The following is a 22,650-nucleotide window of genomic DNA, read 5'->3' on the forward strand; positions in this document are numbered from 1 at the left end:
CTTTCTGCTTCACAAAAGAAACCAAAGGCTTTGCTCAGCATTACAGCTGCCTGCACAGAGCCTTTGCCTGCCTGCAATCATGGCCTCCAATTACCTGCTCTAAGGAGTCCCTGGGGAGGCTTTGTCAGTAATGGTCCTCATGGGACTCATTAATGCTTCAAGGTACTTTGGGTTTAGCTTCTGACTTGGACTTCTCGAGCAGCTTGTTCAATCTCCTCTCCGTATCTGAGGTTCAAGGCCTCAGCGCCAAATACACCATGGGGCTCATTAAAATACAGAAAGCCCTAATGAGCCCTGTCTCTTCCTGTGATTTTCTCCAAGTCTTCACGACTTGTACAGCTAATTAGAGAGGTTTCATAGTGGAGTTAAGGAGAAAGATTTCAAAGTGCATCTAATAAAAATGAATTTTTTTATTTTAAAGGATATTTTGTATTAATTCTGAGGTTAAAGAAGAGGTGATAGAAGCATTCTCCAGGTGTTAATGATCCAGAGTGTTCGCTCGGGAGGTCTGGACAGGTGGGAAAAGCAGTCCCTTGAGGTCTGCCACTGTATGGACAACTTTGCTCCTCACCTCCCCAACCTCCCCATTTCTGACATTGGCCCCCTGGGACTTGCATCACTGTTCCTTGCATCAGACTTCTGCCCTGGAGTCTGCAGCTGGATGTCACAGCTCCATTGCACCATCTCCCACCTGCTCTCCTTCGAGAACCGGCTGCACACAGGCACAGAAGAATTTTTCCTATTTGCAATTGAAGAAAAGCAAAGCAGGATAAAGTTCCACAAACAATAAAACACACTCTGTAACCATATGCTCAGTCCAAGCTGCCTCTAAGGAGGTTGCCTTTCTACAAGGGATAACCTTATGAGAAATGCTTAGAGATAGATAGGTGCAAAGAGATAGAGAGGAAAACAACTAAAGTGTTGGTTAAAGAGGCAATTAGACTACTGAAAGACAGGCAAGCTTTGAACTCCCTGGGGCTTAAAGCAGCTGCATAGGTGAGAGGTATCTGAAGGAACAAAGACTAAGGGGAGGAGAAAACTGGAGAAAAACGGCAAGGGCCTTTGCCTAGGCAGTCTGCATCCACAAAGATGATTTTAGAAATGGCCACTCTATCAGGATAGGTGAAAGTGTATGAAAGACTAGAGAAACTAAATACACTGTATAACAGGCAGAATAGTGGTAATGGAGTTACAGGGGAAGGCTGGCATTTCTTTGAGTATCCCTTTTGAAAGGTCATGGGACTGGTGAAGGTCTTATGCGAGTGAGGACAAGCAAGTGCTGCACCCATCTTGGAAGGCAGCCAAAAGTGCAAGGCAGGGAAGCGCAGGCTGTACAAGCTCCCTTTGGTGAGGAGGGAGCCACTGAATGCCTCCTCATGGCTGACATTTCTGGACAACTAAAAGAGAAGAACATGTCCACCAGCAGTCAGCATGGACTCCCCAAGGGTAAATCATGCCTCACCAGCCTGATTGCCTTCGTGGTGAAGTCACTGTGCTGGTGCATGAGGGGAGAAGAGTGGCTGTCGTTTACCTCGGCTTCAGCAGGGCTCTTGGTGTGGTCTCCCTCAATAGCCTTCTACTCAAGTTAGGCCATTACAGCCTGGATGGACAGACAAACAGAGGGGCAAAACTCCAGTTGGATGCTGTGTGTGTGTGCCACTGAGTGCATTCATGTTCCCGAGATGTGCTCTGTGCCTTGTGAAAGGTGAAAAATGCCGCCTTCTTCTCGAGGGCAATGTCACTGATGCTTGCAGAACCCCTTCTGACTGCACAGGGGAGATGCTCCGCAGGCCACCTCCTTTGATAGCATGCAATGAAAGGGACAGGCCAGAAAGCCAAGGAAGCGTGATGGAGCATTCGCAATGAAGCTGTCCACAGTGGGCGAGAGAAATCTCTCTGGGACATTGGGGGTTGTTCCTGGTGTAACAGGCAGAAATGTCAGCGGTCTGTGAGGTGTCCACACCTGAGCTGGCCTTGTGCACTCCTCATACACACAGAAACATTCAGAGACAGGAGTCCTTCCCTTGCACATGCAGAGGCAGTGCATTGCAGAAAACATAGTGTCTCCCTGGCCTCCTCTTGGCACTCCCAGAGGCGGGGGGACACTTCAGCCCTGCGGTGCATTGCTCTGCTCTGCCCTCATCTGAGGTGCCCCAAGGCATGAGGAATAGACGCAGGGACCTTAGTTCAAGGAAGCACATCCCAGTGCTGCATTCAGGTGATTTCCCAGGGGACGTTACTCTCAACATGAAGTGACCTCAAGACACTGTCCCACAGGCCTTGGTGGCACCCTGTATTGGGTTCGTGTGGCAAGGTTTTGGTAGCAGGGGGGCCGCAGGGGTGTCTTCTGTGAGAAGAGGCCAGAAGCTTCTCCAATGTCCCATAGAGCCAATGCCAGCCAGCTCCAAGATGGGCCCACCACTGGCCAGAGCTGCACACCAGTAGCCGGGAGAGATTAGTGAGAATGTGTGAGAGGAAACAACTCTGCAAACACCAAGGTCAGTGAAGAAGAAGGGGGAGGAGGTGCTGCAGGCGCTGGAGCAGAGATTCCCCTGCAGCCCATGGAGGTTCACGGTGGAGCAGATAGCCCTGCAACTCCCCTGCAGCCCATGGAGGACCCCACACTGGAGCGCTGGATGCACCCGAAGGAGGCTGTGACCCCGTGGATGCCCACCCTGGAGCAGGCTCCTGGCAGGAGCTGTGACCCTGTGGGGGACCCATGCTGGAGCACTCCATTCCTGAAGGACTGTGCTCCAAGGAAAGAACCCATGCTGGAGGAGTTCATAAAGAATTGCAGCCCCTTGGAAGGACCCACACTGGAGAAGTTCTTGAAGGACTGTCTCCCATGGGTGTGACCCCATGCTGTAGCTGGGGAAGAGTGAGAGGAGGAAGGAGTGGCAAAGACAACATGGTATGAACTGACCGCAACCGCCATTCCCCATCCCCCTGTGCCACTCGGGGCAAGGAGGCAGAGATATTGGGAGTGAAGTTGAGTCTGGGAGAAGGGAGGGGTGGGAGGAAGGTGCTTTAAGATTTGTTTCTATTTCTCATTATCCTACTCCAATTTGATTGGTAATAAATTAAAGTCAAGACTGTTTTGCCCATGATAGTAATTACTGAGTGATCTCGCCTTGTCCTTATCTCAACCCACAAGCCTTTCATCGTATTTTTTCTCCTCCTGCCCAGCTGGGGAGGGCAAGTGTTGGAGTGGCTTGGTGGGCACCTGACGTCCGGCCAAGGTCAACCCACCACACACCCCTAGGGACAGCTGATGGCATTTGTGCTCACTCGGGTTCATCTCTCCACACGCACAGGATGTGCATGCTTACGTCTCATCTGTACGCTGCAAATGCAGACTTCTGACCTAGGCATTTGGTGTTCCTCTGTGGAGGGTCAAAGAACCTCTGCAAGCTGTGGCAAGAGGCGAGTGCTGAAAATGGTGGTGGTTATTCGCTGGTCAGTGACGACTGCTCTGGGGCAGCTTCACCCAGGTGCCCAGCGAACACGAGCACAGAGCAGACCCTGCTCTGCTGCTCCTTCACATCTCTCCCAGAAAGCCTGGCTGTGAAAGGACACTGCCATGTGCAACCCTACACACTCACACACTTGAGCTTTCACTGGTGTTTTCTCTCCAGTGTGTTTTCCTGGGCATGTTCTTAAGAACAACGTTAGAAGCAGACCTAAGCCTTCAGCAACTGCCCTTTCATGATGCAAATGCTATTATGGACGTCAGCTCTGCCACAGAAGCACCCACTGCTTGTCCCCTCCTGCTGGCACAAACTGCCCCACACCAGGACTATATCAAGCTGCCAGTGCTCTCAGGCCTTACACCAACAGAAGGGCTCAGAAGGAGAGAGTGGAAGAGGAAAGTGAGCAGCTCGGAAAGACCAAGTGCTGGTGCTGCCTGGCAGTGCTGCTGTGCCAGGGCTCTCTTCCCCTCCACCTCTGCACACAGGCACTGCCCCTGCAGCTCCAGAGAAGGTCTCAATAAAGGACCTCAGACAAACAAGTCACTGCAGGGTCGTTTATTTTGTTTTAAAACACAGAGAGCACAGCTCATCATTACACAGTCTCTGGGTCACACAGGACAGGTAGATACTGGCTTAGGAATGGTATGAGTAATGGCATTGCTTTGTGGACAACATTATTGCAACTAAGAAAAGCTAAAAACTAAACCAATCAAACTACCAAAGTCAGGCTGGGCCTATAGTGCTTTACATTGTGAGTGATATACAGAAGAAGATGGGCAGTTTATTGCTGCTTAAAACCATCCAGTCATCAGCTTCCACACTGCATCCTTGAGCTCCTGGTTCCTCATGCTGTAGATGAGGGGGTTCACTGCTGGAGGAAACACTGAGTACAGCACTGCCACCACCAGATCCAGGGATGGAGAGGAGAAGGAATGCGGCTTCAGGTAGGCAAAAAACGAGGTGCTGATAAACAGGGAGACGACGGCCAGGTGAGGGAGGCACGTGGAAAAGGCTTTGTGGTGTCCCTGCTCAGAGGGGATCCTCAGCACAGCCCTGAAGATCTGCACATAGGACACCACAAGGAAAACAAAACACCCAAATGCTACACAGGCACTAACCAGAAGAAGTCCCACTTCCCTGAGGTAGGCATCTGAGCAGGAGAGCTTGAGGATCTGGGGGATTTCACAGAAGAACTGGTCCAGGACTTTGCCTTGGCAGAGGGGTAGTGAATATGTATTGGCAGTGTGCAGCACAGCATGCAGAAACCCAGTGCCCCAGGCAGCTGCTGCCATGTGGACACAAGCTCTGCTGCCCAGGAGGGTCCCATAGTGCAGGGGTTTGCAGATGGCCATGTAGCGGTCGTAGGCCATGACGGTTAGGAGAGAATATTCTGCTGAAATGAAAAAGACAAAGACTTGGGCAGCACATCCCAAGAAAGAGATGGCCCTGGTTTCCCAAAAGGAATTGGCCATGGCTTTGGGGAGAGTGGTGGAGATGAAACCAAGGTCTGTGAGGGAGAGGTTGAGGAGGAAGAAGTACATGGGGGTGTGGAGGCGGTGGTCACAGGCTACGGTGGTGATGATGAGGCCGTTGCCCAGGAGGGCAGCCAGGTAGATGGCCAGGAAGAGGCAGAAGTGCAAGAGCTGCAGCTCCCGCGTGTCTGCCAATGCCAGGAGGAGGAACTCGGTGATGGAGCTATCTTTGGACATTTTTCCCTTTTGGAATGGGAACCTGTCCAAGAAGGAAAACACAATGACAAATTAGGGGAGACTTCTCAGAGGTAAAGCCCACGCCATTTCTCATCGCAATCCCCCTCCCTGAGCTGAACGAGGCATGTTTCAGGAAATTTTTCAATGCTACCAACTGAATGACATGGTGCCTGACAGCTTGGGCACCTAGTTCCCATGAAGACACCTCCAGGGCAGGACCCTCAGAGCTGGTGTCAGAGCAGAAGCTGACCTGCAGCCCCACCTCAACCCCAGAGAGGAAGAGCACAACAGAAATGTGGGGAAACAGGGAAGAAAACTGCAATGCTCCAAAAAAATGAAGCAAGAAGAGAAAGGCAGATGGGCATGCTGTGGAGCCTTCTCCTTACCCAGCTTTGCTCTCCACCTCACTGACAGTGACACTGTAGGGCATTTGTCTGTGTTGTTCTGTGTTAATTGTAGGACACATGCACTTCTCCCAGACTGGAGGTCCAGCTGCCAAGGATGTGACTCATGCCCTGGATCCCATGGCCTTGGGGGAACAGGCTTTGCTGGGTGGGAGAGGAGACCAGGGGGGTTGCTCCAGACAAGGTGTCTGCACTGCAGGGGGTGGCAGGGAGGTGCCCAAATCCCCCCTCCCATGGCGTTTCTGGGAGCAGCTCCTGCTCACTCCCTGCCCAAGCCTCTGTCTCTGCTGCCAGAAGCTGTCCCTGCCAGGAGCTGGTTCTCTGTCCCCAGGTCTCTTTCATGTAATCACTCACAGACCCCATCCCACCCGCTGTGTGCTCAGCTCTGACCTGCAGAGCCCTCCTGGCAGCAGGGCACTGCCCAGGGCCATCTCTGTGTCTGCAGCAGCTAAGGAGCAGCTCAGACAAGTGCTAAGGAGAACTGGGGTCTCCGTGCCTTTTCCACAAGGGAGACAGAAATTCCCATCTCCCACAGCCCACCCAGTCAACCATGAGGAGAAAACTCAAAGCACAGACTCCTTCCCATTCAGGTCAATGTTGTCTCAATGTTCTTCTTCAAAAGGACCCTCTGCAAATGTGCTGGGGGTGATCTGGAGCTGTGAGCAGCCCTCAGCCACACAGCAACCTGTTGACAGCAGGAAGATCCTGACCTACCTTGCCAATGGCTGCTCCTTCCACCCACAGCTTCTCCCCACATTGCCATGGGCAGCTCCCTGGGCCGGCTGAGTGCAGACCCTGGCACGTGGCAGAGTCCCTGCCCCAGCACACAGCCCCCAGGGGTGCAGGGACCCTGGTCTGAAGGACGGCCCTGGGCACCCCTGGCTGCACACCCACCTTCACACCCTGCAGTTGTCCCCAGGAGAAGGCAGCCATCATGCCCTGTCCCTCCGATGGTGCAGCAAGGAAGCCCTGCTCTGGAGCACATCCTTCTCCTCCATTCCTGCCATGTTGATGTGCCAGTTCTAGGAGATCCCTCCAGGATGGGCCCTGCAGCCAAAGACTTACTGTGTTAAGGGCTGGGAAGATTTCTCCTCCTTCACTCTACGCAATTTCCCACTCCTGGCTCTCTGTAACCTCTCTCTGTCTCACTCCTCTCCCCTCGGTGCCTGCAGGCAGTAGCCTCAGCCCTGCTGCGCTTTGCAGAGGAGCTGCTCCTGGGCACAGCTGTCTCTCTGCAGGGCTGCCCACTTGCCAGCAGCTCCCTCCATCCCAGGAGCCCAGCCCAGCTCAGCAGCAGAGGCCCAGCCCAAGGCAGCACTTTCTCTGCCCCTCTGGGCTCCCTCCAGGTGTCCCTGGGGCTCCAGGGCTGACAGCTCCTGAAAGGCAGCAGGGTCCTGCATGGGGAACACAATTTGAAGCAGACTGAAGTAATCGCCAGCTGTCCCTCTCTAAACACTGGGCAGACCGATTCCTGCAGTGGGAATAGCTCTACCGGGGTGCACGGGTCTATGGGAGGTGTCAATGTTCCCCTCTGGACACTTACATCCCTGTCCCATTGTCAGGCAGGAGAGGCTGGCAGTGACAGCAGGGGATCATTTCCACCTGTGTGGGGCAGGGATTCAGCTCAGTGTGCTGGTTTTGGCTGGGGCAGAGTTAGTTTTTTTCATAGTAGCTGGGATGGGGCAATGTTTTGGGTTTGTGCTGGCAGCAGTGTTGATAATCCAGGGATGTTTTCGTTACTGCTGAGCAGTGCTTACACAGAGTCAAGGCCTTTTCTGCTTCTCCCACCACCCCACCAGTCAGTAGGCTGGGGTTGCACAAGAATCTGGGAGGGGACACAGCCAGGACAGCTGACCCCAACTGGCCAAAGGGCTATTCCACACCATATGACATCGTGCTCAGCCTATAAAGCTGGGGGAAGAAGAAGAAATGGGGGGATGTATGGAGTGATGGTGTTTGTCTTCCCAAATAATGGTTACATGTGATGGAGCCCTGCTTTCCTGGAGATGGCTGAACACCTGCTTGCTGATTGGAAGGAGTGAATGAATTCCTTGCTTTGCTTTGCTTGCATGCACAGCTCTTGCTTTCCCTATTCAACTGTCTTTATCTCAACCCACGAGTTTTCTCATTTTTGCTCTTCCAATTCTCTCCCCCATCCTGCTGGGGGGGAGTGAGCGAGCGGCTGTGTGGTGCTTAGTTGCTGCCTGAGGTTAAACCACGACACTGAGTCAGTGCAGGCATCTCGGCTCTCAGCAGTAGCCCTGAAGCTGGAGGGGCATTCAGCTTGTCCCATGCACCCCACAGACCCACATGAGCTGGGATTCCTCTTGGCTCAGCTCAGAATGGACAAAATAGGTGTGGCTCTTTGTTTAAGCTGCCATGCTAGTTAATGGAGATGGGGGCCAGGAGTGGGCTGCTCAGGTGGAGACACCTGGTGCCATTTGGGGTGCCACAGATGGTCCAAGGCATGTGCAGGTGACTGCAAGCTGTAATGGAACAATTGTGAGTGACAGGTTGGTGTCTTGGGGGCATCATCTTGGAGGCCGTTGGGGAATTCCTTTGGCCAACTCAAATGGCAGCAGATGCTGACATTTAGTACAAAGAATCCTGTCCATGATCAGTATGTTCAGGGCAGCCCACAGAGATATTCCTCTGACCAAATTGAGGCATCTGCCATAGCAAAGGCTAAGTCTCTCTCTCTCTCTTCTCCCTCAGCTGTATTTCCTAGATCTACACTGACTGTAATGCCTTGTGGTCTCCTTTCAGAGCTGCACAGCTCTGCTCTGCTTATCTCTGGCGCTGGTGAGAGCAGGCTTTGCTCACTCTGCAGGCACCTCATGTCAGCTACCTCAGCATCTACATCTGCATCTCCTATCATTATTTCCCATATGATCCATCTAGCATATACTCCAAGCACATCTCTGCTGTGAAGAAAAGCCATCGCGTATATGGGCTCTTGGGACCTCAGAGGGGCAGACTGTGGCCTGTCCTGGGGACCTTCAGGAGGGATCTCATGAGCAGGAGGACGGATAGGCAGCAGAGCTCAGCACAGCTGGTCTTTAAGGACAACCTCCTGCAAGCACAGCAGTGGTCCATGCGGATATTCAGTGGACTCTCATAAGGGACTTCAGTGGCACCAAGATGAGCTGTTACTGCTGAAGTTACAGCTAAAGAGGGAAAACCAGACTCTGTGGGGCCACTGCAGAATTTAGCAAGAGCAGGTGTAGACAGGTCTGAGATACAATATGTGGCCTTTGGCTCAGTCTTCGTCAGCAAGGTCTCCCAGGCCTTTTTGCCTTGAGGCACAACCCATGGAGAACAAGCAGCAGTGGGTGGGGATCAAGTCGGGGGTCACCTGAGCAAACTCAACTCTTTACCAGTCCATGGGACCTGAGGGACTCCATCCAAGGGTGCTGAGAGAGCAGGCAGAAAGTCACAGTGACACTGCTCTGTGTCACTTTGGGCAGGTCGTCAGGGGAACTCCCCGAGGACTTGCAAAAAGCAAACATTGCATGCATCTTTCAAAACGGCCCCAAGGATGAGCTGGGGAACTCCAGGCTGTTCACCCTCCTTTTGGTTGAGGCGTGTGTCCCAAAGCACGTCCTCTTGGATCCCATTTCTGGGTTTCTGAAAGAGAAGGTGACTGGATTTACTCAGGTAGATCATGCCTGACCATCTGTGCTGCTCTCTGAGATGAAAGGGTTGTACTTCTGGGTGAGGGGAGAGCAGTGCATGTCGTTTACCTGGACTTAAGCAAGGTTTTTAACACTCTGCCCCACGATATGCTTTCATCTGTGTTACGATATTATGGTCAGTCTGGGTGGGTAAGTAGATGGATCACAAACTGATTGCCTGTTTGGGCTCAGAGGGACGCGGTAAATGGGTGCTACTCTGCCTGAAGGCCTCTCACTGCAGAGTCCTGCAGGGGTCTGTCCTGCAACCTGCCCTCTTTCACATGGTTTTCCTGATCTGGAGGAGATGAAAGAATGCTTTCTCATAGAGTTTGCAGATGGCACCAAAGCGAGGGGAGTAGCTGAGACACTGGAGGGCAGGGCTGCCATCCCAAAGGATACAGACAGGCGGGAGGGATGGACCAACAGGAACCTCATGAGGTCCAGCAAGGACAGATCCAAAGGCCTGTCCTGGAGTGGACTAAGCCCCTGCAGCGGCACAGGTGAGGGGCTGCTGGCTGGGTTGCAGCTCTGTGTTCAATGCTCTGGTGGTCCTTGGGTTACATTAGGCCAAAGAAGAGCTATCGGCAAGGAAGGCCAAGAGCCTCCTGGGCTGTATGAGCAGGAGCACAGGCAGGGGAAGTGGTTCTCCACCTCTGCTCAGCACTTGTTAGGCCACATGCAGAATACTTTCTCAGGGTTTGACCCCACACAATGCAAGAGAGGCACTGCCTATGGTGATCCAGGGATGTTTCCAAGAAGACAGTCAGGCTCATCACTGGGGTGCAAGACAGGAGGACAAGAGGCAATGGGCTGAGACAAGAGAGAGACAGGTTAGCTCTGGGGAGAAACTTTTCCAACAGGCGGACAGTCAAGCACTGGGAGTTGTTTCCCAGGCTGTGCTCTGGCTCCATCCCTGCAACTTCTCGACACCCAAATGGACCAAACCCCTCAGTAACCTGGTGTGACCCTGCTTGGAGCAGCAAGTTAGTCTAGACACCACCCAAATTCCCTTCCAGCCTGAACGATGCTGGTTTTCCTTCTCCTTCATGTTGTCAATGTTAAGGACTGCACTCAGGGTCTCCCTGACTGTGGAAGTCATTCCCATCCGGGACAGGGCTGCCTCCCAGGTACCCCCAGACAGCCCTGATCCCATCCTTTGCTTCACCTTTCATGTCCTGGTTCCCTCTTGCCCTCCTCTCAAGGTCATCTTTTTTACCATCCTCATACTCCTTGTAAAGAACCGCCTACCCTGTTAGCCCTTTCTGCACTGGCTAGCCTCTTCTGGGTTTGTGCCTTCCTTTGTTGTTTCTGATGTGGGTTTTGTGAGGCTTTCTACCTTGGGCAGCAATTCCAGCAAACAAGTACTGCTTTTTCTTTACCTGTAGTGTCCTGCAATGCCTCGTGCTGTTATCCTGGTAGAAGCACAAATGAGGATGAGCCATCTGCAAACATACCATAAATGCTGGCACAAGAGGGCTCCAGTCCAGAGGGACCCAGGCACACTTGGGGATTTGGCCAAAAAAAACCCCAAAACCCTCCCAAAGATCCACAAGGAGAAGGGACAAGCCCTGCACCAGGGACAGAATAACCCTGCAGCAGTGTGGGCTGCAACCTGACGGGGTGAGGAGTGGCCCTGAGCGAAAGGGCCTGGGCATGACCATGGATGCCATACAAGCCAGTGGTCTCCCAGTTCTGGAGGAATGGGCAGAAGCTGGAGAGGATCGAGACAAGGGCAACAAGGATGGTGTTAGGGCCTGATTACATGAGCTGTGTGCAGACAGTGAGGGAACAGAGCCTCTTTAGCCTGCTGCTGAAGGGCGTGCTGAGGAAAACCCAGCACCATCCTACGTCTGCCTGGAGAGATGATGGAAAAACCCTCTCTTCTGCTGCCAGAAATGGTATGGCATGGGCAACAGCCCCAAACTGCCTCTTGGGAGATTCACACAGGGCAACAGGAAAAGTAACAAAAACCCTAGGAGTGTGGTGCTGCACTGCAGCAGGACACCCAGAGTGTCTCTGTGATCCCCACCCTGGGAGGTTTTCAGGTCTCAGCTCCCAAAAGTGCCACCATCCTGACCACGGGGTTGGTGGTAGTTACCCTTTGGGCAGGAGGCCAGGCTGGAGACCCCCAGCAGTCCCCTTCCCACCCACGCTTCCACCAGCAGCCTGTGTCTTGCAGTATGTCCTAGAAGAAGGGACTCAGTTGAAGGTGAGGGTGTCTCTATCAGGCTCATGGGAAGATTCAGAGAAGAAAGCAGCTCAAGCGATCTCTAGTCCATTGTGCAGCTCAAAGCAAGGCCAGCTCTGAGGTCAGACCAGGTTGCTCCCGAAATGCTGGTATTCATGAAAAGGCTCTAAAGAGGAGCCAGGCATCTAAGTCACGGTTAGAGAACCAGAGACAAGGCATTTGACCAGCTCCCTGAAGACCAGTATTGGGAACACCTCACCTTTTGGTCCTCTACTGGTTTTGGTTGGGATAGAGTTGATTTCAATCATAGTAGCTCATATGGTTTTATGTTTTGGATCTGTGACGAAAACAGCCGTGATAACACAACGATGTTTTAGCGATCGCTGATCTGTGCTGAAACAGGGTCAAGGCCTTTTCTGTTTCCCAGGCTGCCCTGCCAGTGAGTAGGCTGGGAGTGGGCAAGAAGTTGGGAGGGGACACAGCCAAGACTGCTGGGGGAATCTCCAATTAATTACTGAAAGGAAGGTTCTCTGCTGCAAATTTCAGGCTTCAGAGATAGGATCTGAAGAGAAGAGCTTTGAACTAGCAAAGCTTTTCCATCATTTTGCATGTGTTGCCTCACTTCCCCGCTTTCACTCATTGGCACCCAGAAGCATCACCATCTTCAATTTGCTCTCCTCTGAAATACGGCCAAGTGATGGGAAGAAAGGAAGAAGAAGGAGGGAGGAGGTCTTTTTCAGTCTGTATACAGCTGAATTTCAAAGGTATAATTCAGGTTAATTTTGGTACAAACCTTGAGAGTTTGAAAGCGTTCAAGGGAATCCCCTCCAGCCGCCCACCTTTGGCCCTGGCCTGGTGAGCAGCTCCAGGGCCTGGTTCTACAAGCGCTGCAGTGCCATGGCTGTGCTGGGCCTTTGTGTATCGGCCGGAGCCTGGCACTTGGAGGGACAGGGTGTTGTGCCATTGGGCATCCATAACGGCTCAAGCTGGGAAGTGAGTCTGCGAGTCAGACCCAACGAGGTCCATGGCCAGGCATGGCTGTGCCCATGGCTGTGGCTGGCGAGCAGTATGCCCACAGCGTAGCTCAGGTCAGACTGACACTGGATTTCACATCCCTGATCCACTTTTCCCTGTTTGCAAGTACCAGATCCAGGTGAGCATCACCTCTGTTGGCACATCTGGCAGCTGGGCTAAGAAGCTGGCCCCAGGAACCAGAAGAAACCTGCGGGGCTGTTTGCACCCTGCGGTTTCCCCTTCTCATGAGCATCAGTGTGATTAGAGTCCCCAGGGGTGATGTGGGGTCAATGGACTTCCTCCCATTGCTTAAATAAGACTGTGTCCTCTTCCTCACCTCATTCCAGGTATTTAGCTCCTACCACAATGTCTCCCTAACTGGTCTCTCCTGTGACCCCCCACCCATAAGAGCTCACCCAATCTGCTGCCCATCCCACAGAGGACCTCCATACATCCAGGCAGCTCCCTCCCACTGAGGGCATCCCCCTCCTGATGTTCCCCACCTCTCTCCTCTGAACAGCCTGTATCCATGCATCACAGAACCTTAAGGTTTCTGACCTGTCCCACCACACCTCAGCAGGTATTTACATCAATGTCACAGCTCTGTGACAGCACACAGGGCTCCAGCTCCTCCTGTCTGTGCCCCAGGCTGAGGCCATTGGTGCCCATTTGGGCTGCAGCCCCTCAGCTTGGTGCCACCAGGGCCAACCTCAGACTTGTCACAGCTCTTGCACCCAAGATCCTGTGCAAGCCAAGGCTTTGCTTCAGAGCAGAGACATGCTGGCGTGGATGGCAGATGGCAATGTGAGGCTGAAATGAGGGGCCCACAAGGTGAGCAAACCCTGTGCTTCCCAATGCCAGAGAGAAACAGGTTTGGACTGTGCGGCCCTGGCAGGAGAGGGCTTTGCTGTCTGCAATGTCACTGCAGCCCAGAGAGGCTGTGGTGGAGGTGAAGCTGATCTCCAAGAAGGACAGGTTGCTGCTGAAAATATCCTTGACTATGGACATCCTGTTATCCAGGCACGCTATGAAAATCATTCACTTCTTCCTTGATTGTATCATCAAGGAGGTGAATAAAGGATGGGGGGAAGAAGAATCCTTTGAAAGTGTTGGCACATGAGTGGAGACCCTGCTGTGGTGTGCCTCGTACTCATGCACTGCCCCATGCATCTAATGGCTAGACGTGGGACAGACACTGCCTCCCTGCAGCGGTGGCATTCAGTAACTTGCTTATAAGCCCCAAACCTCTCTGAGATGCCATTAGAGGTGTCTGTTAGTGACCAGCTCTGAATGGGGATTGCTGTGCGATAGGTCCTAAGACGCCCCCATCAGATGCCCTTGTGCTGGGCAGCTTTGGCATCTGAGATAGCACTACAGGCGGGTATTTGGCCATTAAATTGAGCAGCTGCCCTGTCCCTGTCTGGGTGACTGGTCTCATACCAGAACAAAAAAAGGCAATTCCTAGACCTAACTCTGACAGAAATGACACAGCTGGAAAGAAGTGTCTCTCCCCAGCTGAGAGGGGGAACATGAGTGATTCCATCATTCTGTTTCACAGCAGGTTCCCCTGCAGCCCCAGGGACACCTGGAGGGAGCCCAGAGGGGCAGAGAAAGTGCTGCCTTGGGCTGGGCCTCTGCTGCTGAGCTGGGCTGGGCTCCTGGGATGGAGGGAGCTCCTGGCAAGCGGGCAGCCCTGCAGAGAGACAGCTCTGCCCAGGAGCAGCTCCTCTGCAAAGGGCAGCAGGGCTGAGGGCACTGCCTGCAGGCACCGAGGGGAGAGGAGCGAGGCAGAGAGAGGTTAAAGGCAGACGTGAGTGGGAAGGTGCATAGAGCTCACTGGAGCAGACATCTTCACAGCCCTTGACACGGTAAGGCTCTGGCTGCAGGGCAATGCACTTGAGTATCCTGGAGGGATCTCCTAGAGCTGGCACATCCCATGGTTGGTGCAGTGGAGAGGGGCGTGCTCCAGAGCAGTGGTTCTGTGCTGGGGCAGGGACCCTGCCACCTGCCAGGGTCAGCTCTCAGCCTGCCCAGGGAGCTCCCCACAGCAATCTAGGGAGAAGCTGTGGGTGGAAGCAGCAACCCTCGTCAGGTTCTGCTTTTGAGAGGGTGCTGCGTGGGCCAGGGCTGCTCACAGCTCCAGATCACCCCCAGGACATTTGCAGAGGGTCCTTTTGAAGAAGGCCATTGAGGCAGCATTTACCCGAAGGAGAAGATGGCTGGGTGGGCAGTGGGAGATGGGAATTTCCTTCTGCCTTGTGGAAAAGGCAGGGAGACCCCAGTTCTCCTTAGCACTTGTCTGAGCTGCTCGTCAGTGCCTGCAGACACAGAAATATCCGCGGGCAGTGCCCTGCTGCCAGGAGGGGTCTGCAGGGCAGAGCTGAGCACACAGTGGGGGGGACTGACTGTTTGAGCAGGGACGGGGAGGAGATGTGGGGACAGAGAACCAGCCCCTGGCAGGGACAGCTCCAGGCACCAGAGACATGGGCAGGGAGGCAAAGGGATCTGCTCCCAGAAGCGCCATGGGAAGGTGGGGATTCAGGCACCTCTCTGCCATCCCCTGCACTGCAGATGCCTTCCCTGGAGTAACTCCCTGCTCTCCTCTCCCACCCAGAAGAGCCACTGTCCCCATGGCCCCAGGGTCGAGGGCATGAGTTACCTCCTGCACAGCTGGACCTCCAGAAAAGAAGCACATGGGTCCTACAATTAATATTTATGTGTGCTTGTGTCTGTGAGGTGGAGAGCACAGCTGGGTATGGAGAAGGCTTCCCTGCATGCCTCTCTGCCTTCCTTTCCTTGCTTCGTTTTTGTTTTTTTTTTTTTTTTTGAGCATAGCAGTATCCTTTCTTGATTTCCTCCCTGTCAGTGATGCTCTTGGTCTCTGGGGTTGGGGTGGTGGTGCAGGTCAGCTTCTCTCCTAACTATGACTGGGGATCCTTCAATGGAGGTCTCCTCATGGGAACTAGGTGCCCAAGCTGTATTTACAACTGTGAGGCACCATGTCATTCAGTTGACAGGGTTGGGGACTGAGCTGACTCGTTCCTCATTCAGCTCAGGGAGGCGGGATTTCAATGAGAAATGGCAGAGGATTTTCGAGAGAAGATTCTCCTAACTTGTCACTGTCTATTCCTTTTTGGACAGTGCCCAATGCCCAGAGGAAGCAAATGTCCAATGGCAGCTCCATCACCCAGTTCCTCCTCCTGGCATTGGCAGACAAACGGGACTTGCAGCTCTTGCACTTCTGCCTCTTCATGGGAATCTACCTGGCTGCCCTCCTGGGCAACAGCCTCATCATCACCGCCATAGCCTGCGACCACCGCCTCCACACCCCCATGTACTTCTTCCTCCTCAACCTCTCCCTCCTTGACCTGGCCTCCATCTCCACTACTCTCCCCAAAGTCATGGCCAATTCCCTGTGGGACAACAGGGAAATCTCCTACTTGGGATGTGCTGCACAGGTCTTTTTTTTAATCTTCTTTATCTCAGCAGAGTATTGTCTCCTAACTGTCATGTCTTATGACCGCTACGTGGCCATCTGCAAACCCCTGCACTACGGGACCCTGCTGGGCAGCAGAGCTTGTGTCCACATGGCAGCAGCTGCCTGGGGCACTGGGTTTCTCAATGCTCTCTTGAACACAGCCAATACATTTTCCCTACCCCTCTGCCAAGGCAATGTACTGGACCTTTTCTTTTGTGAGATCCCTCAGATCCTCAAGCTCTCCTGCTCAGACTCCTACCTCAGGGAAATGGGCCTTCTTGTGGTTAGTGCCTCTTTAATCTTTGGGTGTTTTGTTTTCATTGTGGTCTCCTATGTGCAGATCTTCAGGGCCGTGCTGAGGATCCCCTCTGAGCAGGGACGGCACAAAGCCTTTTCCATGTGCCTCCCTCACTTGGCCATGGTCTCCCTGTTTGTGAGCACTGTAATGTTTGCCTACTTGAAGCCCCCCCCCATCTCCTCCAGATCCCTGGATCTGTTGATGGCAGTTCTGTACTCAGTGGTGTCTCCAGCAGTGAACCCCCTCATCTACAGCATGAGGAACCAGGAGCTCAAAGGCATCTTGAGGAAAGTGATTTCAAGGGCTTCTTTCAGGAGGCATAAACTTCCTATCTGTATCCACAAATAACTCCCACGGTAAACCGTTCCAGGACTTTACTTTGTGAGGTGTTCTATCATCATTAGCATCACTATGTTTATAATTATCATTATCATCATTATTATTATCACTATCATTATGGCTTCATTGAGCTTTCTCTGTCTTGCCTGTAGCACGTATTTATGTCTGTCTGACACTGGGTCAGTGCTGACTCTCTCATAGCAGATCTTTAATAAATGGCTTCTCCCCAGTGCAGTGCCCGAAGCCTCAACTTGTCTTCCAAAGCTGTTGCCAAGCGTGGTCATGAGCAGCTGCACCCCAAAAGGGCCTGTTGCTCCCTGGACTCAGGAGCAAAGAGCTCAATGTCATGTTGTGACCTGTTAGAGAGCAAGGTTTGCATTCAAGTTTCTAGTTACAGTGGAGATGGTGAATGGTCACTGAGACACATATGCAGGGCTGTCCCACATGGGGGACATATCCCAGGGCTTCCAGATATGGCAGGTGATGTCCTTAAGGATGGGAGTCTGGAGTTGCCTGGGGAGCCTGGGGCATCCCCATGGACAGCATGTGCTTGGGGTGGGCAGTGACATGAGCCCCACAAAGTGAGAGGTCCCCGACAATGGAGTCACCCAAAGGGAAAGTGCTAAACGCAGGGATCTGTAGGGAAACGAGGACTCTGCAATCCCAGGGGAGGCAGTGGGCACCAAGCAGGTACAAAAAAGGAAGACTGGAGAGTGATTCTTGTCACCCTCAGGCCCAAATGAAGACACCTACTGTCCTTGGGAAAGCACCACAGTCCTTTCAAGCACCTGCCACATCCAGAGACCCCCAGGGAGGCGGATTAGCGGTTATGATCCCCATCCAGGTCAAGGCCCTGCAGGGAGCATGGGGAGGGGGCCAGGAAACCTCCAGCTGCATCAGAGGAGGGGTGGGGAAAATTCAGGTGGCAGCTGATGTGGGCTGGAAATTGCCTGGGGGAGACAAATTCTGGCATTGCGTTCATCAGCAGTAGTGCCCAGACTGTGGCTACCCTAAAGCATGCTCACGGTGCAGAGCCACAAGTCCTTTCTGTCCTGGTGCTCCCTGAGGTCTGGGAAGTGGATGAAGCAGAATCGGCATCCCTCACTCCCCACCCCTTAGTGCCATGGTTCCTCCTGAAGCGTGGCATTGAAAGGGAGGCTGGGAACCTTTGTCAGGGCTTGTGCTGAAGGAAGCATGACCCCGTGAGTTTGCTGTTGTCCCTCAGTCCCTGTGCCCAGCACATGCCCTTGAGACAGTCTCTCCCAGCCCATATGCTGGCCCCAAAGTCACCCCCAATCCTGACCCTTTGTGTTTTCCAGCCCTGGCCATTCACCATGGTCCAGGTGTGGGCTGATCATTTAAATGTGACCAGCTCCACCTACACTGGGAGAACATCCAGCCCTTCCCCAACTCCCACATGCCCAGACCCTGGCAGTCCCCTGTCTACGAACCCCTGCCCGGGACACAGCCAAGTCTGGGCAGGGACTGGTGCTGGGGAGGGCTGCCAAAGCAGGAGGGCTGCAGAGGGATGTGGCACTGAGGTCTATTGGGCAGACCGTCCCAGGGGGATGTTTTCCCTCCCCCAAATGCAGCCTGCCCCATTGATGCCTGCACAGCTGGGCTGTGTGGCAGCAGAGCTGTGCTGCTGCAGGGATGGGAATGAGAACAAGAGCCATGATGCTCCAGGAAGCTCCCACACTGCCAGGACCCCAAATGACCCTCAAAATGACCCTCAAACAGGCAGGGCTGTCACCCCAGTCATAGTACTGGAGGGGCAGGGTGAGCTCCAACAGCTCCAGCTCTGCCAGCAGACTCTCTGAAGCCAGAGCAGCTCCCCACAGTCAGGAGAGGACTCAGGGCTGCTCGCAGGCTTGGGGGTGCCTTGGGGGTGCAGCTCCTGGCACCGCTTCCAGGAGGCCCAAGACACAGAGGCAAGCATCGGTTCCCTGCACCGCAGCCCCTGGTGCCTCCTTCCCTGCGTCACCATCCTCTCTCAGGAGCACCACTGGATGCATTACTCCCTGCCTTGGTTGAAGGGGAGCTGCTGGAGGTCGTCTCTGATGTCCTCCATGGCCCCTGGCTCTGCCCCAGCACCAGCTCCCATTCACTGCCACAGTCCTTCTGTAGGGCTTGTCTCTGCTTGGATCTGGCCACCCCAGCCTGCCTGCATGGTTCCAGAGGGTCCCAGCGAGGCTGTGCTTGGAGAGGAGGTTGTGATTCTCCTTGGTCTGAGTAGGTGTGATGATCTGGCTGGGGATCATGAAGGGAAGGAAGGGACAAGAGACCGTAAAGATAAGCAGCAGTAAGGGGAATTTCTTATCAGGTTAAGTGAAGAAGAAAAAAACCAAAACATATATATATATACTCATACACACACAGAGAGAGAGAGTTTTTTAAACACCTATATACACATATATCACCACGATAGTTGACAAGCAGTGGGTCAGGGGTACAGAGGTTTTCAAAACTCGTCTGGAGAAAGCACTGATGTCCCTGATCTAACCATAAACTTCTCCCTGCTCAGAGCAGACCTTCAGATGTCCCTTCTGACTCAAATCCTGAAGGAAGAAGGGGCTGGACATGGACTCAGGGGTAGGGGACACTGCTGCATGTTGAGGCATTGCTGCCATTTATAATCACTGTTTCACCCTGTCCTCAGGGTTACAAGGTGAGGGAGATCATCCTCAGGAGGAGGCTCTGCTCCAAGGGACACCAGGAGTCCCGTTGGTGTGGGGATCCTACAGAAATGTTCTCAGAAGCCCTGCCAGGCATTACAGACCCAGAGAATCACAAAATAGTTGGGGTTGGAAAGGATCTCTGGAGGTCACCAAGTCCAACGCACTTGCTCAAAGCAGGGGCAGCTAGGGCATGTTGCCAAAAGCCATTGGGTCCAGCTGGGTTGTGAATATTTCCAAGGATGGAGACTCTCTGGGAAACCTGACCCAGTGTTTGACCTCCCTCACATTTAACAAGTGTTGTCTTGTGTTCAGATGGAATTTCATGGGGTTTAATCTTTTTTTCTGTCACTGGGTACCACTGAGAAGAGTCTGGATCCCTCTTCTTCACTCCCTCCCATCAGGTTTTTTTACACTTTAATGAGATTCCCCCCGAGCCTTCTGTTCTCTAGGCTGAACAGTCCCAGCTCTCTCAGCCTCTCTTCATGTGAAAGATGCTCTGGTCCTCAGTCATCTTCACAGCCCAGAGACAGCCACGTTTCTGCAAGTTCTCAATTTCGTTGCACTGAGGAGCCCAGAACTGGACCCAGCACTCCAGGTATTGCCTCACCAGTGCTGAGGAGAGGGGGAAGGATCACCTGCCTCTGCCTGCTGCCCTTCCTAACACAGCCAAGGATGCTGATTGCCTTCTACACCATGAGGGCACATTGCTGGCTGATGTCGCACTTCTTGTCCACCGGGACCTGCAGGTCCTATTCCGTAAAGGACCTTGCATTTCCCTTTGTGGAACTTCATGAGGTTCTCCTCTGAACCACTTCTCCAGCCTGTTGAGGTCCCTCGGAATCCCAGTGCAACCCTCTGGTTTATCAGCCACTCCTCCCAGTATCCTGTCATCTGTTAACTCCCTGAGGGTGCCCTCACTCTCATCCTCCAGACCAGTAAGAGATTAAACAGTATTAGCCCTAATATTGGACCCTGGGGAACACCATTAGTGACTTGCCTCCCGCTGGAGTTTGTGTTGCAGGTCACAAAAGCTGTGAGCCCAGCAAGTCAGCCAGTTTGCCATTGCCCTCACTTTCCCCTTCTCTAGTCCATTCTTGGTCTAGGAGGGTGTTATGGGAGCCTGGCTGAGCAGCTCCACAGCTCCTCTTGCTCGTCCTCCTTGAAGACAGGACTGACATACGCTTTCTTCCAGTCCTCAGAAGTCTCACCCAAAAGCCATGGGACCTTTCAAAGGTGACCAAGAGTGGCTTCACAATGACATTGGCCAGGTCTCTCAGCCCTCACGAGCACATCTTGTCAGCTCCCATGGCCTTGTTTATATCTGGTTTGTCTAAAGGTTCCCTAACCTGATCCTCCTCCACCAGACTTGCCCTCTGGTCTCAGGGGCCTGGGATTCCTGAAGGCCGGTCTCACCAAGAAGGCACTGGGTGCCTTGGCCCTTTCTGCATCCTCTGTCATTACAGCCCCAGCCCCATTTAGCAGCAGGCCTGTGTTTTGTCCCAGCCTTCCTTTTGCTGCTGATGTCACTGTAGAAGCTGCTCTTGTTCTTCAAATCCCTCCACAGATGCAACTTCAGGTGCGCTTTGGCTTTCCAAGCCCATTCTTGGGAAGTTACCATTGATGGTCTGCAGAAACCGCCTGGATTGCATGTGTCCTGCCCTGTTGTCCTTCCAGCAAATATCAGGGTGGTTCAAGTCCTCATGAGGACCAGGGCCTGTGAATGTGGGGTTTCTGCCTGTTGCCTGAAGAAGGCTTCCTCTGGTGCTTCCTGCTCAGGTGCTCTGTACCGGGCACCCTCTACATCATCAGCAATGCTGGTCTGCCTGCTAATCCTGACCCATAAGCTCCCAGCTAGCTCATTACCCATCCCAAGGCAGAGCTCCATGCGTTCCTGCTGACCTCTCCGATAAAGGGCAGCTCCCTCTCCTTTCCTTCCCAAAAAGCTTGGATCCTGCCTGCATGTGCTTGAGGTCTTTGTCCCCTTGGCCATGGCAGCTGTTTGTGGTACCGACGTCTATGAGGAGACAGGTTGCTGTCATGGCACCGGGGCCTTATTGTCTCCTTGCAGCCCCTGGGAAGGCCGGCCACTGCCATACTCTTGTCCTTCACTAAGCACTGCACATCCCGCATCACCCTGCCCCAGGAAGAGCCCTGAGCTCTGTGAGGGACAGGATCTCCCTTCCCACAGGCTGCAGGTCAGCACTTGGCCTTTCTGCTTCATAAAGTCAGCCAAGGCTTGACTCACATCAGAGCCACCTGCACAGTGCCTTTGCCCACCTGTAATCACAGCCTCCAGTTATCTGCTCTGACAAGTCCATGAGGAGGCTTTGTCAGTAATGGCCCTCAGTGGGGCCCATTAATGCTTCAAGACACCTTGGGTTTTGCTTCTGACTTTGACTTCTTGAGAGATTACTTCTGTCTTCTCTCAGTGGAGGACGTTCATGGACTCAGAGCACCAAATACACCATGGGGCTCATTAAAATGAAGAAAGGCCTAAGGAGTCATGTCTCTTCCATCATCTTCATCAAGTCTTCTCCAGCTAATTAGAGGGGTTTCAGGAGTGGAGTTAAAGAGAAAGATTTCAATGACAACTTTGAAGACATGATAGCAGCATTCTCCAGTTGATATTGATCCAGGGTCTCCTAAGGAGGTCTCGACCAGGACGAAAAGCAGTCCCTTGAGGTCCAACACTGTATGGGCATCTGTGCTCCTCATCTCCCCAACCCCACCGTTTCTCTCCTTCACCGCCTGGGACTTAGGTCACTTTTCCTTACATCAGACTTGTCCAGAAGAGAACTAGCTGCAAACAGGCACAGAAGGGTTTTTCCTAATTGTTAAAAAAAAACCCAAACAACCAAAAGTACAACATGATAAACAATAAATCAGACCTTCACTGTGTGGTACATCCAAGCTGCCTCCAAAGAGGTTTGCTTTTCACAAGGGGTAACCAGACAAGAGATGTTTTAGACAGAGAGGAAATGATAAATAGAATTATAATTCAAGAGCTAGCTATAGAGACAGCTAGGCAGACTACTGAAAGAAAAGTTCAAAGTAGCAACTGGACTGGTGAGAGGTATCTGAATGGTCACAGAGGCAGAGGAAGGGGAATCTGGAGAACAATGGAAAGTGCATGAGTCCAGTTAGTCTGCTGGAAAGGTGACTTCAAACATGATCGGTTTAGTCAGGCCAGGTGGAAATACCGGAAAGATTAGTGAGATGATATGCACAATATAATACAGAGTAGTAGCAAGGCAAGTACAGGGTGAAAGCTATGTATCTTCTCACACGATTAAGACACATCCTGAAAATTCGCATTTTGGCATGAGAGGAATTACACTGACATTTTATTGAAAGTATTGAACCATTTCAGCTGATTAAAAGGTGCTCTTTTTTTTTTT

At 52.9% G+C, this 22,650-nt stretch overlaps 2 protein-coding genes across 2 annotated transcripts; one reads left to right on the forward strand and one right to left on the reverse strand.

Annotated features, from left to right (window-relative positions):
• Positions 1 to 4,261: 4,261 nt before the first annotated feature.
• On the reverse strand, positions 4,262 to 5,179 carry LOC309603247 (olfactory receptor 14A16-like; the record flags this gene model as incomplete). Its single annotated transcript, XM_082338135.1, has 1 exon — positions 4,262 to 5,179. One exon carries the CDS (start codon positions 5,177 to 5,179, stop codon positions 4,262 to 4,264), a length of 918 nt encoding a protein of 305 aa, XP_082194261.1.
• Positions 5,180 to 15,623: 10,444 nt separating this feature from the next.
• Positions 15,624 to 16,583, forward strand: LOC309603234 (olfactory receptor 14J1-like; the record flags this gene model as incomplete). Its single annotated transcript, XM_082338126.1, has 1 exon — positions 15,624 to 16,583. One exon carries the CDS (start codon positions 15,624 to 15,626, stop codon positions 16,581 to 16,583), a length of 960 nt encoding a protein of 319 aa, XP_082194252.1.
• Positions 16,584 to 22,650: the final 6,067 nt, after the last annotated feature.

This window comes from Platalea leucorodia, assembly GCF_965183815.1.
Source record: "Platalea leucorodia genome assembly, contig: HAP1_HAP1_SCAFFOLD_24, whole genome shotgun sequence".
Classification (NCBI taxonomy): domain Eukaryota; kingdom Metazoa; phylum Chordata; class Aves; order Pelecaniformes; family Threskiornithidae; genus Platalea; species Platalea leucorodia.